At 60.2% G+C, this 14,276-nt stretch overlaps 7 protein-coding genes across 7 annotated transcripts; 3 read left to right on the forward strand and 4 right to left on the reverse strand.

Annotated features, from left to right (window-relative positions):
• Positions 1–408: 408 nt before the first annotated feature.
• OT_ostta09g01890 (Ferric reductase transmembrane component-like domain) lies at positions 409–2,931 on the forward strand (the record flags this gene model as incomplete). The annotated part of the gene is made up of 1 exon (XM_003081128.2): positions 409–2,931. The coding sequence occupies one exon, from the start codon at positions 409–411 to the stop codon at positions 2,929–2,931; it is 2,523 nt and encodes an 840-aa protein (XP_003081176.2).
• A 171-nt stretch (positions 2,932–3,102) lies between these two features.
• OT_ostta09g01900 (P-loop containing nucleoside triphosphate hydrolase) lies at positions 3,103–4,089 on the reverse strand (the record flags this gene model as incomplete). Its single annotated transcript, XM_003081129.2, has 1 exon — positions 3,103–4,089. One exon carries the CDS (start codon positions 4,087–4,089, stop codon positions 3,103–3,105), a length of 987 nt encoding a protein of 328 aa, XP_003081177.2.
• A 270-nt stretch (positions 4,090–4,359) lies between these two features.
• Positions 4,360–6,591, reverse strand: OT_ostta09g01910 (MORN motif; the record flags this gene model as incomplete). Its single annotated transcript, XM_022983334.1, has 1 exon — positions 4,360–6,591. The coding sequence occupies one exon, from the start codon at positions 6,589–6,591 to the stop codon at positions 4,360–4,362; it is 2,232 nt and encodes a 743-aa protein (XP_022839609.1).
• Positions 6,592–6,870: 279 nt separating this feature from the next.
• OT_ostta09g01920 (unnamed product) lies at positions 6,871–7,659 on the forward strand (the record flags this gene model as incomplete). The annotated part of the gene is made up of 1 exon (XM_022983335.1): positions 6,871–7,659. The coding sequence occupies one exon, from the start codon at positions 6,871–6,873 to the stop codon at positions 7,657–7,659; it is 789 nt and encodes a 262-aa protein (XP_022839610.1).
• Positions 7,660–7,698: 39 nt separating this feature from the next.
• On the reverse strand, positions 7,699–9,822 carry OT_ostta09g01930 (NAD/GMP synthase; the record flags this gene model as incomplete). The annotated part of the gene is made up of 1 exon (XM_022983336.1): positions 7,699–9,822. One exon carries the CDS (start codon positions 9,820–9,822, stop codon positions 7,699–7,701), a length of 2,124 nt encoding a protein of 707 aa, XP_022839611.1.
• Positions 9,823–10,200: 378 nt separating this feature from the next.
• Positions 10,201–12,210, forward strand: OT_ostta09g01940 (Immunoglobulin E-set; the record flags this gene model as incomplete). Its single annotated transcript, XM_003081132.1, has 1 exon — positions 10,201–12,210. One exon carries the CDS (start codon positions 10,201–10,203, stop codon positions 12,208–12,210), a length of 2,010 nt encoding a protein of 669 aa, XP_003081180.1.
• A 96-nt stretch (positions 12,211–12,306) lies between these two features.
• OT_ostta09g01950 (unnamed product) lies at positions 12,307–13,977 on the reverse strand (the record flags this gene model as incomplete). The annotated part of the gene is made up of 1 exon (XM_003081133.2): positions 12,307–13,977. The coding sequence occupies one exon, from the start codon at positions 13,975–13,977 to the stop codon at positions 12,307–12,309; it is 1,671 nt and encodes a 556-aa protein (XP_003081181.2).
• Positions 13,978–14,276: the final 299 nt, after the last annotated feature.

Below are 14,276 nucleotides of genomic sequence, written 5' to 3' on the forward strand. Positions count from 1 at the left end.
GTGTGCGCGGATACCGCGCCGACGAGGCAGCGAAGACGTGCGTCGCGATGAATAGTTGTAGATACATGCATGTTACATCAGATTCATCCAGAGTACCCCCGGACACTCCATCTTGATTCATGACTCAAGTTTCTACGTGAAGTCATGACTCGACCTGGGGGGGTACTCTTCTTGAGTGGTGGGAGTCAAAATCCATAGTGAACGTTCCGAAGCGAATCCATCCAATCCCGCGTTTCCGTGCGTGCCGTAGGGTTAAGGCGCACGCGAGACGCACAGGTGGTGATGGGTGAAATCACTCGCGACTACGGGGACGCGGCGTGACGCGAACACCCAACGGGCGCGCCATCGGGCTGACGTGGATGCGTGGACATCGACGACGGCGTTCGCCGACGCGGTGGCGCGCGCGACATGGCGCGCGGACGGGCGCGGACGACGTACGTCGCGCGGGCGGTGCTGGCGAAGCTGCGGGCGATGCGGGCGCTGGCGTACACGGATGTGGTGAGCGCGGGGGAGGAAATGTCGAGCGGGGCGCGACGATTGAGCGCGGTGTATGAACAACGCGCGTTGGTGTTCCTGGCGAGCGCGCACGCGCTGGCGACGTTGGTGGTGTGGGCGCACTTCTTTTACGCGAAGTATCGCGCGGTGGAGAAGGCGGTGCCGATCGGGGCGAACATGTACTGGTGGAAGCGATTGACGCCGCCGATCGAGTTTGGGGCGATGCACGCGATCTTGTTCCAGATGTCTCTGTTACCGCTCACGATGGCGAGACAGACGGTGGCGGTGGTGTCGCAGACGTGGTTTGCACGCAAATTTTTACCGCTGCATAAGGTTGTCGCGATGCATATTCATCTCGGGTACGTCATGGTGAGCTTTGTGTTCGGCGCGACGATTCTGTTCTTTGTGTTTTTTGGTCAAGGGTGCGCGCAGCAGGTGAGCGGTAAAGAACCCACGCCGGGAGGCGTGAACACGTTCTGTAAAAAGATGCAAAGCGAGATCATGATCACCGGGCTCACGATCATGGGTTGTCTCCTCCTGGTCGCCATCACCTCGTATATGCGTAACCGCATCAAATATGAAATCTTTTACGTCGTCCATCACCTGGTGTTCGTCATGTTTGCGCTCGCCATCGCACACACGTTGGATGATGCGTTTCGCGCGGGTAAAGTTCGGTCCCAGAATTTCAAATGGTTCTCAGCCTCGCTCGTTTGGTATTTCACCGATCGCATGCAGGCAATCTCCAACACTCGCGACTGTCAAGTAGTTGAAGCGCACGCGCTTGGCTCCGATGAACTCGACGCGCGGAAAGTGGTGCATCTCAAACTGCATCGACCGAAGGCGTTTGTCTTCCGCGTTGGTCAGTACGTGTTTCTTGGCGTCAAGTCCATCGATCTCACGTGGCACCCGTACTCAATCGCGAGCAGCCCGCACGATGAAACAATCGACTTTTTCATCGAGGTCATGAGTTCGAGTCGAATGGATGGAAGTGACAGCTGGACGCACAAGCTATGGAGAGATATTAAATCGGGTTTCAAACCGATTGTCGCCGTCAATGGACCGTACGGCACGGGATTCAACAATATTCAAGATCAGACCGAAGTCATTGCCATCGGCTCCGGGACAGGCATCGTGCCCATGCTTTCACTCGCGAAGTCATTCGTGAGTGACTTGATTAGGCTCGATGCACGACAGCACACCCTCATTCGCGAAGAAAGAATGGACAAAGTGCGTGATTTTACCGAGAATTACATCAAGGAGAAGGGATCGCTCTTCACGCGTCTTTTCAGTTGGCGTGCGTACCTCTCGGGTACTCGAGGCGTACAACCCGAGCGTCTAAAGACACTTAAGACGAATTGGGTTTCAAGCCACTCTTTCAGAGATGTCATCGTTTACAAGCAAAACAGTTTCCGTGCCGAACAGCTGCGCAAGCCAGGTGTGAATCCGACAAAGATGTACTTCCGCCGAAAGATGCGAAGGAATTTTAGGGCTCATAACTTGGACTTTTCACAACTGATCTTCCCCCTTGCGGACCTGACGGCGATGTCATTTTTGATTTCCGTATGCGTCAACTCAAGCATCGCGACGCAGGCCATGCGAGAGGTCCCGCTGTGGTTGTTCTTTGTCAGTCACTGCTACTTTTTCTTGCACTGGGCACATTCCCGGATGAGCACTGCTGTTTGGTACTCAGATTTTGTCGCGCTTGCCGCCTCCACTGTGGCGTTCGCGGAGATGTACGATAGAATCGTTGATGATAAACTTGGCTGGTCTATAATGGCGCGTTGGGGATACTGCGCTCTCTCCCTGTACCGCTTTGCGCGCATCGCTTCGGACGTTTTGTTGGACGGAACACCCAGAGCGAGAGCGGCGGCGTCGTATCTCACCCGAACTGGGGACTCCTCCTCAAAACTGCAAAAACTGACGTTAATATTCGTTACACCCATGGCGGATTTCTGTGGCGTCATTTGGAGCGATTTGGACGCAATCCATACCACGCTAACAGGGAAGTTCGGTCGCTTGGCCGAACATTTCGTCGACATTCAAGTGCACTGCACGAGCAAAGATGCTTATGAAAACGAAGCCCTGATAGCTCAGGTAAAAGATACCGCGTTATATAAAAGTGGGGCTCTTCACATGGCTCGTCCTAACTTTGATGCAATCGTGGCCGGTCCCATTCTTCGTCAAGAGCAACGAGACACCTTCCTCGGCGAGGGTCGCCCAAGTTTCAGCACCTCTCTCGTCGCGTTTTGCGGATCGACGCAGTTGGGAGCCACTATCGGCAAAGCTGTCGTCTGCGCTCGCGCGCGAATGAATGCGTTTTCGCGCAATCACGCGCTCGTGTTCTTTCAAGAAAATTACGGGCAAGCGACACCGCCGGCTGATCGCGGCCGCTCGCGTCTGCACGTCAAGGTGGTGCGCAAAACGGCCGATGCGTAAGCACTTAGTTTTGACGCCAAGCCGCGACAGCAGCGCACACTATGAATAAATAAATACTAAGTACCCATTAGTTCACCGGATCCGAGCTCCTAAAATTTCGCTTCACCTTGAGTTACTCAAAGCGACGCTCTGCGCGAGTTGCGATGGAGACAAAAACACGGGTGATCTAGGCTACATCACTAATGCATCGATGAATCGACGCTCTAATATCGCAAGTTGCTCGAACGCATCGTCGGTCGATCGGTCAATCGCGCGGGCATCTCGAAGGAGGTCGCGACGGAGACGGTTGAAGGATTCGGCGACGAGGGTGACGTCCGAGGCGGATCGTCTCGCGAAGTCGACCGCACGAGATACCGCGGCGCGGGCGCGACCATCGAGCGCGTGCAATGCCGATTTTGCGGTTTCAGCGCGCGCGAGCTCTCTGATGCGCTCTCGCTCGTGCTCAGATTCCGGTAACAGCGGCGCAGCGCCCCAGCGCGAGACGGCCGCGTCCCAACAGTCGCGCGCGTCCGGAAACGACACCGACGTGTCCACCTCGAACGCGGGCATATTCGTCGAACACCCTGGTTCGGTCAATATCGGTGCCTCGAACGCGTCGACCATTCGATCGAACGCGCGCGCGTCCACGACCTCACTTCTACCCCTCTGCGCGTTTCGCGCGCGTGCTGTCTCCGCGTTTGCCCTGACGTGCATCACTACGCACGCCGCTCCGTGATCCCGCGCGAGTCGAAACATCTCCGTCCGCATGCCGTTATAATACATGTTATCGTCCACGATCACGACGACGCGCTGCCCGCTCGTCACGCCGTTTCGAACCGCGTTCGCGACGTTCGCCTTTGCCTTTGCTCTCGCCCGTCGCCACGCCGCTGGATCGAACGCCGCGTCGTCACCGTCCGCTCGTCCCTCCCGCTCGACGTCATCGAAACTCACGCGCGCGACGACATCCACCCCATCCGGTCGCGTCGCTTCCATCGCCCGAGCGAGCGCCGTCTTCCCCACCGCCGGCGTCCCGCAGAGCACCAAAACCATCACCCCCGCTCGCGTCATCCACGCCTCCGCGCCCCCCTCGCGCGCACCATCCCTCGCCAGCGCTCGCGAGCGTTCACGCGCGTCGTCCGAGCTCGACGACGCGTCCTCGCTCGCTCTCTCACCCGTCATCGACTGCCTCGCGAGACTTTCAACGCACACTAATTCATCCGAGCGAAAACCAACGCTCGCGCGGCGACGCGCGGTGCGATTCGCACGCGCGCGGAGTCACCGCGGACGACGGGCGACGACGGCCCGGTCGCGAGCGAGGCTGTGCGGTCGGAGCGACGGGCGATGGGAGTCACAAAGTGAGGCTGCAGGAAACGAAGAAGAAGAGACGGACGACGAGCGGCGGGCTCTCGTTCGAGGGACGAGTCGTGACGTGACATTAATCGATCCCTCTTAAAGATTTCGGCGCCGCCGGCTCCGCGGACGACGCTCTCGCGACGGACAAGGCGTCGAGCTTGCCTTGACGTCGGCGAGTTTCTTTGCCTGCTCGGCGGCGCGCTTCTCCTTCATGCGCTTGTGCAGACGACCAACCTTGTAGAGGTCTTCGTAATTTGACACTACGGCCATGTCTGGGTTCTCGCGAAGTATTCGTTCCTCTTCGGTTTCGTTGTCGGACGGTTCGCTGTCCCAGCCGAAGTCGTCGCCGTCGTGGGTAAAATCCGTCTTGGCGATGCGCTCCCAGTCTCGTATGAGATCGTTCGGCGCGGGTGCGATCGATCCATCGGCGACGAAAGCATCGTCTTCTTGTTCATCGTCGTCGAACACGCGCAGGGCGTACGGACTCGACCCCATGAGAACGTCCTGACATGAGACGATGAGGCGATAAAAACCAGGCGCACTCGGCGAATACGCCACGACGAATCGACCGTCACCCGTATCCTCGATCTGAATCCCATCCACGGTGCTGACTTCGTGTCCGTTCACATCGGTGATTGTGACGTGTAGTGGTAGCTGCTCGCACAGTTCGCCTCGCACGTCGTTGTCGAACTCATCTCGCGCGTCGACGAAAAATTCAGCGAGCTTGCGAACGCGCGCGCGACGCATTCCCTCACCGGACAAGACGCAGTGTTTCGCGTTCGCCGTCGATGGCTCCACGACTACGTCATACGGTGATTGTCCGCACTGCTCATCGTTTCCTATGACGACTTCACAGGAGTACGCGCCGGCGACTGTACACGTGTAATACGCCACGTACGTTCCGTCGCCGTTGTCCATCACGGTGCCGTGTTCAACCACGGGATCGTCATCCGAATCGAGCGAACCCAAGAGCGTCAGTCTCACCGCGAAGACGTCACCGCCGCTCAAGCGCTTATTCTTTAGTTCGTCTCGCGCTTCGATACCGATCGTGGCAGCGACGCCGGCGGTGGCCTTGACCACGCCCGGGCCGAACACGCGCGTGAAGTCGGGATCCGCGGAACTCTGACACCAGCGATCGCGCTCCCACTCCCCACGATATTTCGTCCCGTCGGAGAAGACGCACACGCCGTACCCGTGACGCTCATCGTTCGCCCACTCCCCTTGGTACTCGTCACCGTTCGCGTACGCGCACGCTCCCTTTCCGTGTCGCTTCCCGTCTTGCCACTCGCCCTGATACATCGAGCCGTCGGCGTACAGGCGCTTTCCCTTACCATGTTCGAGACCTTCCTGGTACTCACCGCGATACTCGCACGTTTGATCGGTAAATTTACACACACCGTTTCCGTGGCGCTTACCGCTCTCGAACGCGCCGACGTAGTCGTAGATGGCGGTTTTGAGTTCACCTTGTCCATGAAATTCATCGTTCACCCACTCGCCGTCGTACGACGAACCGTCGGCGAACTCACACTTCCCTCGACCGTGCCGGAAATCATCTTGCCACTGTCCGATGTACTTGTACGCGCCGGCGAGGACGAACTTCCCTCGACCGTGTCTAAGATCGTTCTTCCATTCACCATCGTACTCCACGGAATCGTCCTTGTTCGCGAAGCGTCCGCGCACGCGCAATCCCGAAAGCGTGGTCCCATTAAACGTCGCTCCGTCCACGAACGTGTACAAACCTCGACCTTCAATCACGTCGTCCACCCATTCACCCTCGTACGCGTCGCCGTTGGCGAACCTCTGTGAGCCCCAACCCCATCGATGGTCGTTCTTCCACTCGCCGTCGTACGCGTCGCCGTTGACGTACGTGCACGCACCGCGTCCGCACGTCTTATCGTCCTCCCAATCGCCCTCGTACGTCAACCCCGACGCAAAAATCATCTTACCTCTCCCGTGTCGCTTATCATCGCGCCATCCCCCGTCGTAGACGTCCCCCGTCGCGCACTCGTGTCTCCCGCGTCCGTGTCGCGTCTCGTTCACGCACTCACCCTCGTACGAGTCTCCATTCGTGTACTCCAACTTTCTCGACTCGTAATACCGCGGTTCCATCTCTTCCATCGCTCGCGCGTCCTCCGCGTCCACGATCCCGGTCGAGCGCGCCATCTCTCGCCCCATCACTCGAAGTCGCTCCACCATCTCTCGCATCGCCGCCGTCGTCTTCCCACGCGTCGTCTCCTCCCCATCCGCTTCGGTCCCGTCCGTCTCGGGCGTTCGATCGGCATCACCATCGTCGCCGTCCTCGCCGTCCGAGAGCTCACGGATGCGCATCGCGCGCCGTCGCGCGACGTCGTCTTCTGGACGCGACGCGCGGTGAAAACGGTCGTAACGCTCGCAGCGTCAGCGTCGCACGGCTTTGTGTCTTCTCCGGATGCACATCGCGCGTCGTCGTCCCCCGCGACGCCGCCGCGCGACGCGCGGGACGCCGCCGCGCGCGCGATCGACGCGTCGAAAATCCATCCGTCGTCGCGCGCGACGCGGGTGCGCGACGCGGCGTCGCGCGCGACGCGGTGGGTCGATCGAATCCATCGCGGCGACGCGACGCGACGGATGAGGAGTGACGCGAAAGTCCACGGCGCGGTCGAGGGGCGGATCGCGCGAGAGGCGTACGCGAACTGTCGGGTGCATAAGAATTGCGTCGATGCGTTTTGCGAGTTTCGACGATTGAGCTGGGAGCTTCGGGCGGCGCGGGAGAAGGAGACGGCGAGCGGGCGGGGGGAGAGAGTGAGCGCGGAGGAATGGGTTCGAGCGGCGGCGGCGGAGGAGGCGGAATGGAACGAGGCGGCGGAGGAGGAGCGAAGGAAGCAACGCGCGGCGGCGGCGAAGGATACTCGGCGGATGGAGCTCGCGGCGAGAAACGCGCTGACGCAGCGAGAGATACGACGGGCGAACGCAGCGAAGCGCGAACGCCTGGAAGGAGATTTGGGGAAACGGCAGGGTGACGCCGCGATTTCGAAGATTGATACGGAGGAGGAGAAGGAGTATCGCGCGGCGCTGGATTTGTTCCACAAGCGGTTAGGTCTAGTGCGCTCCGTGACCAGGCGACGCGCGCTTCTCCTCTCCAGAGGTCCTACCGTGGAGGTCGATCCGGCGACAAGTAAGGTGACACGAGTCCTGCGCGGCAAAGATCTCCAGAAGGCTCTCCGGAGAGAGGCGCAAAAGAAGGATTTACTCTATCAACAGAGGCGCCAGCGCACGTTCATCGTCCCTTACAAAGGCCCCGATGTGGGCAACATGTACAGAACCCCGCGTCTGCTCGAAGACGTCTGGCTGTACGAAGACGATACTGTCGCCAAACCCAACAAGGCTGACTTGATTCACATAGCTGTCCAGATGTAGTTTTATAAATGTCATAGTCGTCGACTACCCAGTTGAAGCTCATCCCTCCTTTTCCTTAGCAACAAACTCGTCAATCTTTCTGAATTGCCACGGCCAGCGAACGTTGTACAAGAACTGTCGCTGGTCGAAGCGATTATCATCAGGAGAGTAATTCTCGGCGTGATAGGACGGCGTGAGCGTGGTCATCTTGTGCCGGTTGCACGAATAAAAGAAGAAAAATTTCTTCACTTTTTCCGCGACTTCGCTCGCGCTAAGTCCTCTATCCGCCCAATCCACGATGTACAGTCTCTTGAACATGGAAAACGGCCCGAGGCGGTAGATCTTCCGTAGTCGACCGTAAACACCGAGCTCGTCGTATGACATGCCCATATCTTCCTCATCCGTCTGCACGTAATCGTCACGTATGGGTTCAAGTTCAGCCGTTGGCGGCGCTTGTTCCACCTCCGCTAGCGTGGGATATCCAAGATTCACCGATCCCCAGCGCAGAAACGAGCGGAGATCTCCCTTACTAATGCCCCCGATCGGGTTTATGTCCGCACTGGAACAGTCGTACTTGGTCATGTATCCTCGCAATCCCTCGTCCACGTTGGCGCTACCCAAGACGAGAAGGAAGCCCGACTTGCCTCGCACCCACGGCAAGAGCTGAGCGAAGAGGAACGACAGAACCATTCGCACGCGCGCCTGGATGTTTTGTAACGCTAAATTTTCGGGGTTAGAGCCACCGTCGACTTTGAACTTTGGCGTCTTCCCTGTCACCATGGTGAAAAAGGTCACCACGGCGGTCACGACGACGTCGATGGCGACGCTGAGGTGCGACGCGCCGATATCTATTGCCAACGCTTTCGCCCTCGCCCGCGTCTCCGCGCTGCTATTATCGGTACCCAAATACACCGTGGTAAATATCAACTCGGCGAGCTCGTTCGCACTAGGAATCGACGCGTTTGGAGCGAGCTGCGCGATTCGACGAATATCCATCGCGACGACTTCGTCGCCCTCGCGCGCCGCCTTTGTGACGAGCTGGCACATGGATCCAACGATCGCGGCCGTGCTCGAGGAGTCGGCGCCTCCAGAGAGCGGTAAGAAGTAGCCGCTCGCGCCGGATCGTCTGAGGTAGTCCCACAACCAGCACGCTGGTCCGAGCGCGATTTCTTCCTCGGGTGAGTGAAACTCCACATCACGCGGGGCGCTGAGTTTCGGTCGCTCGAGGCGCCCGACATCGTCCGGAACGCACAGTCGTTGATGAACGCGGACTTTCGAGATCGGCGTCACCTTTGCCGCCTGTACGCTCATCGACTGGAAGCAGTTCCTATACGAGCGAACCTCGTCTAGATCCACCGTGGCGACGACGACCTCGACGTCGCTCACGTCAAACTGCTTCCCCTGCGCTACGATATTCCCGTTCACCGCGATGCACGCGCATCCGTCGTAGTACAATCTACCACCGTCGCAACCGCGCTGATTGGCGTACAGATAAATCCCCCCACCCTTGCCGCTCGCGCTCTGTATCAGACTCATCCGAGCGTCGAGCTTTCTCAATTGATGATGCGACCCGCTTCCGTTTGCGATTATTTCAATCCCATTCAGCGCCAACGCGACGTGCGGCGCGTCCGGAGTCCACAACTCCTCACACGTCTCGCACCCCAATCCGCAATCGTCGAAAACCACCGCGCCGTCGCCGAACGGCACCTCGTCGCCGCCGTCGTACGCCAATCCTCTACACGAATCCGGAAGCCTCCACGTCGCCGTCTCGTTCGTCCGCGTCCACGCCGTGAACCACCTCGACTCGCGATAATTCCCATCATCCGCCAACGACCGCTTCGGTCGCACCAACGCAATCTTCCCATCCACGATGATCACGCGCGCGTTGTATCGACATCCATCCATCGTCGCCGGCGCGCCGACGTCCGCCACCATCGCGCTCCCGCGCAACAACCCCGGCTCCGCGCACAAACGCGCGATGATCTCCCACGCGTGCGCCTCCGTATCGCTCTCGTGAAAGTGATCCTCGCACCCGTATCCGCACGTCTCGAGCTCGGGACCGAGGCGATAGCGACACCCTTTCGATTTCGCCTCGACGATCGACGCGCGAATGCGTTCGTGATTCCCATTGAAATCCATCGCCCACTGATTCAGCGCGCACGCGCCGAGGGTGAGCGCGCGCATCGCTCGCGCGCGCGACGGTCGCTATCACGCCGACGCGCCGCGGAGCGCCGCCGCGGACGCCGTGGACGCCGCCGCCGCCGTCGACGCGCGCGCGCTGAACTTTTTTCCGGGTCGTGTGTGCGTGCGTGTTCGTACTGTGGACACCACACGCCCATGTGTGTCCACGTCGCGCGCGCGCGGTGTGAAACGACGTGTACGTAGGGTTTAGGGTTTAGGAGACCGTGGGCCGTTCGGCCGCGGACGCGCGTCGCTCGACGGCGCGACGACGACGACGCGCGCGCGCGCGGCGCGCGCTCGGAACGTCCGAGAAGGTGTCGCGCGCATCGTCGCGCGCGATCGGGGCCCGTGAGCGCTGGGTGGCGGCGCGGGGGGGGAGAGATGGGGCGATGGTGGTTTCGAGCGTGCGGCGGTGTTTTCGTCTTCGTGTGCGTCGCCGCGGCGTCGTCGGTGGACGGCGTGCGCGCGGGCGGGGGGCATTATCCCCCGTTCGATGCGTGCGTGATTCCTCCGGCGGTGTTCGCGTCGAGGGTGACGAGCGTGGACGTGCACGGGTTGAATTTCTTACCGGGACGAGACGCGTCGTGTAACGACTGTAACGCCGCGGGAACGAACGTGACGACGTACTGCGCGTTTGGTGGAGTCGTGGAGGGTGGAACCATAGCGGTGTTCACGGGGAGCGATCCGAGTACGTTTGCGTGCGAGGTGAACGCGCACTCCAGGGCGACGGGAACGCCGGCGCACGGGCACGCGACGGGAAGTTGGAGCGCGAACGGGGGGTACGATTGGGCCGTGTTCGGTGGTGAGAGAGCTTCGTCGAACGATGGGACAGTGCATTTCATGAAGATGCCGACTGTGAACGAGGTGTTGTCGAGCGCGGCGCCGATGGGGATGCCGACGTACGCGAACGGCGCGGATTTCACGCGCGGGACGTTGGGATGTTACTTTCAATCGAAAGATTCATCGGGGAGTTGGGTGATGCGGTCGACGGGAACTCCGGGAGAGGCGATGGCGGACAGTGGAATGTTTATTAGCTCGGCGTTGTACAGGTGTGAGTCTCCGGTGTTCGCGTTGACGACGCCGTCCACGGCAACGCTTGCGCGGTTCACCGTGGGCGTTCTGGGCGACGACGGTGACGGGTTGGCGAACGTCGTGCGCTACAAAGAGAATTATTGGCTCACCGCGAACTCGGCCAAGGTGAACAATGGGTATTACGGCCTCATGGGTGGACAGACGATTAGCGTCACCGTGAGCGAGACGGATGGCGACGAGGCAAGTTTGGGGTGCATGGTTGGATCGGTTCGAGTGAGCGCGCGCTCGGCTTCAACGACGTCGATCACGTGCGTCGCTCCGGCGCGCGCGGCTTCGGCGATCGATGACGTTCCACTCGCCGTGGGCGTGCGACATGCCGAGGTCATCGTCGCGAATGTCACGAAACAATCGACCGCCATTGAATATACCGGAATGACGTACGAACCGCCAACTCCGTACACGATTACGAGCGACGAAGTCTTCTTATTCGGTCGCGGTGAACAAGTGCTCAAGTTACTCTCCACCGAAAATTTCATGTGCACGATGACTTACGTGGTCGACGACGTGACTTCGGTGTTTAGATCAACGACGGCGAATGCGAGCCCATTCGCGGATGAGTTGAGCTGCTTGCTTCCGCTGAACGTTGAGGTTGGATTCGTCGCGCTGGGAATCACTGGTGGGCAGTACGAATCCGTAGTTCAGATAGCATTCGTTGACCCCCCACGCTTGACGAGCGCGGCGCCGAGACGATCACCGAGCGAGGGAGGTGGAATAGCGTGGGTGTACGGCTCAAACTTGCACGCCAACGAGGGGGCGCCCGTGCAGTGCATGTTCACGGCTGACGAATCGACGAGCGCGACGACGCGCGGTGCGCGCGCGAGCTCGGCTCTTGTCGCATGCGAGATTCCGCCTGCGAAAGAAGTCGTCGTGGCGAACTCGCATCGCACCGCGGCCGTCTCATTGGCGACGACGATGTACTCGAACGCTCTCGATTCAGGGGCGTCGATTGATTACGCGGTGAATGTCGCATCAGCGTCTATCACGCCGACGCGTGGTTCGATCGAAGGTGGAACGCCCGTTCGTCTCGATCCGTCCATGTCGTGGTTAGTATCGCAAGGATCCACAGGAACGCCCGATACAGACGATTTCGGAACCGGGGGATGTCGGTTCAGCGCTATCACCGTCGCCGCTCGTGTCGCCGACTCGGGTGCTATCGAATGCGTCACACCGTCGATGGGGATCTTCCAGTACTTCGAAGTTCCAGTTGCGATCGCTGTGGATTGGCGCACGAGTTCGGCGCCGCTCGTATTCTTCACGAGCTCTAATTCGTTCCTCAACTTTTCCTTCGTTAGATTCTAGGCGAGCTTGTCGCATGCGAGGTTGTCTTGTAACCGCATGCGAGCTTGTCTTGTAACAACTGTGACTGTGTACATCGTAGATGAATGAAAAGCGCTACTAGTATCGTTCGTCTTCGCTCGAGCTACTGAGAGCACCTTTCGTCGTGATCGCGATCGCTAACGCGCGCTTCAGCGTCGATACCTCGGCGTAGCCGGGTTCATCGCCGTAGTTGTGGAGGAGCACGAGGAAGTCATCCGTCTTCATGGACAAGATGTATTGTTCCGTGAGCGCTTCCTTGATGTTCAGACGTGGATCTTTGATCGCCTCTTCTCTGCGTTTTCGAGCCGCAAGCTCGACGAAGTCTACGATGACTTCGTCCAGCGTCACGTACGGAACGTTGAGGATGTTCATCTCCGAGCGGAACTCGGAGACATACATTTGGCCAACGTATTTGAGCATTGCCGAAGTCGTCCCAGGAGTGGACACGACGTCTCTAGGATCGATACCGCTCTTACGAATAGCGGCGACCTCAAAACCTTCCGTCTCGATGCGATTGTATTTGCCCTCGAACAAAACCTTCACCGTCTGTTCCGTCGGCGTCGTCGTCGTTGTCGTAATCGACCGTCTCACCTCTGTCGCACCGTCGCTCAACTGCGGAGTGAGTGATCCAGACGACTGTGCATCGTGATACTCATCGTCGGATGGTGCAAAATCCCAGTAGTCGCTCATCTCTGGCGTCTTCTCAGCCGTCGCCGGGGTCTCAGATCCGAACGGATTAATCGGCCGCGATGACTTTTTCCCCGTGGATGCGAAGCGCCACGATTCGTCCCGAACGACGGCAATCTCCTCATCCGTGGGCGACGGGTACTCATCCGTGAAAGTGACTTTGTTGCGTCGAGTTCTGATCGCACCCGCGGGTGTGGACGGATTTACCTCCGTCGATCGCTTATTTAAGAGCGGAAGCGGATCGAGGTGCGCCGCCGGCGGCGGCGCCGGCGCCGGTGACGCCACCTCGAACGGATTCACCGCGGGCGAATCCGGCTCCTTTTCGTCACTGACGACGCGCTTACCGAAATTGACCTTCCCGGCTTCGATAATTTCGCTCTCGAGCGCCGTTAATTCTTTCATGAACCCGTCCGAGAGCTCGTTGAGCAGCGTCTCGCACTCGCCGTTGAGCTCGACGTGATACGCCAGCCCCCCCTCGATCGCTCGTTCGTACTCCCCCCACCGCTCGAACGCCTCGATGGCGGCGCACGCGCGATGTCGCATCACAACCTCCATCTGCACGCCCCTCGCCGCGCGCGCGCGCAATCGTACCCGCGTCCCTCTCCCGCTCGCGTCCGGCGCGCACGACGTCACGTCCCAGTGCGCCTCCTTCGTCACCGCCGCGCTCTCGAACCCGATCGCCTTCATCCTTCGATCCCCCCGCACGCTCGCCCACTTCCCACCACCGCGCGAGACATCGTCATCGATCGAACGAAACGCCACGCGCACCGCCCCCGCCCCGCGCGTCGCTCCGCCTCGACGCCGCGTCTCGATTCGAACGCATCGCCACCGCGCCCCATCGCCCGTGACCGCCCCCCACCCCTCGCCCTCGAACGCCTCCCGCAGCGACGTCGTCTCACCCTCGACCGACCGCACGACGATCACGTCGCCATCGCGCACGACCGAGCTCGGCGTCCGTCGTCGCGATTCAATCGACGCCGCGCACCGCTCGAACATTCCATCGATCCGCGTCCGCGTCGTCCCGTTCCCGAGCGTCCGCGTCCGCGTCGTCCCGTCCGGCATCGCGCGCGGTGTCCCGCGCTCGACGCGCGGTCGCACGCCCGCGCGCGCGCGCGTTCGAGGGTCCACGGGGCGTTCGATTCGACGTCGATTTCAAATGCGACGTAAATCAATCGCCCCGAACCGCGCGTCGACCGGTCGAACGTGAAAGGCATCACGGCGGCGTCGACCGGTCGATACCGGTCGAATGTGAAAGGCATCACGGCGGCGTGACCGGTGTGGCCCATCGCGACTGCGCGACGGCGCGATCGTCTCGCGCGCCGTCGACGCCGACGCCCCCGACGACGCGCGCGATGGCGACG

This window comes from Ostreococcus tauri (genome assembly GCF_000214015.3).
Source record: "Ostreococcus tauri WGS project CAID00000000 data, contig chromosome 09, whole genome shotgun sequence".
NCBI classification, from domain to species: Eukaryota; Viridiplantae; Chlorophyta; class Mamiellophyceae; order Mamiellales; family Bathycoccaceae; genus Ostreococcus; species Ostreococcus tauri.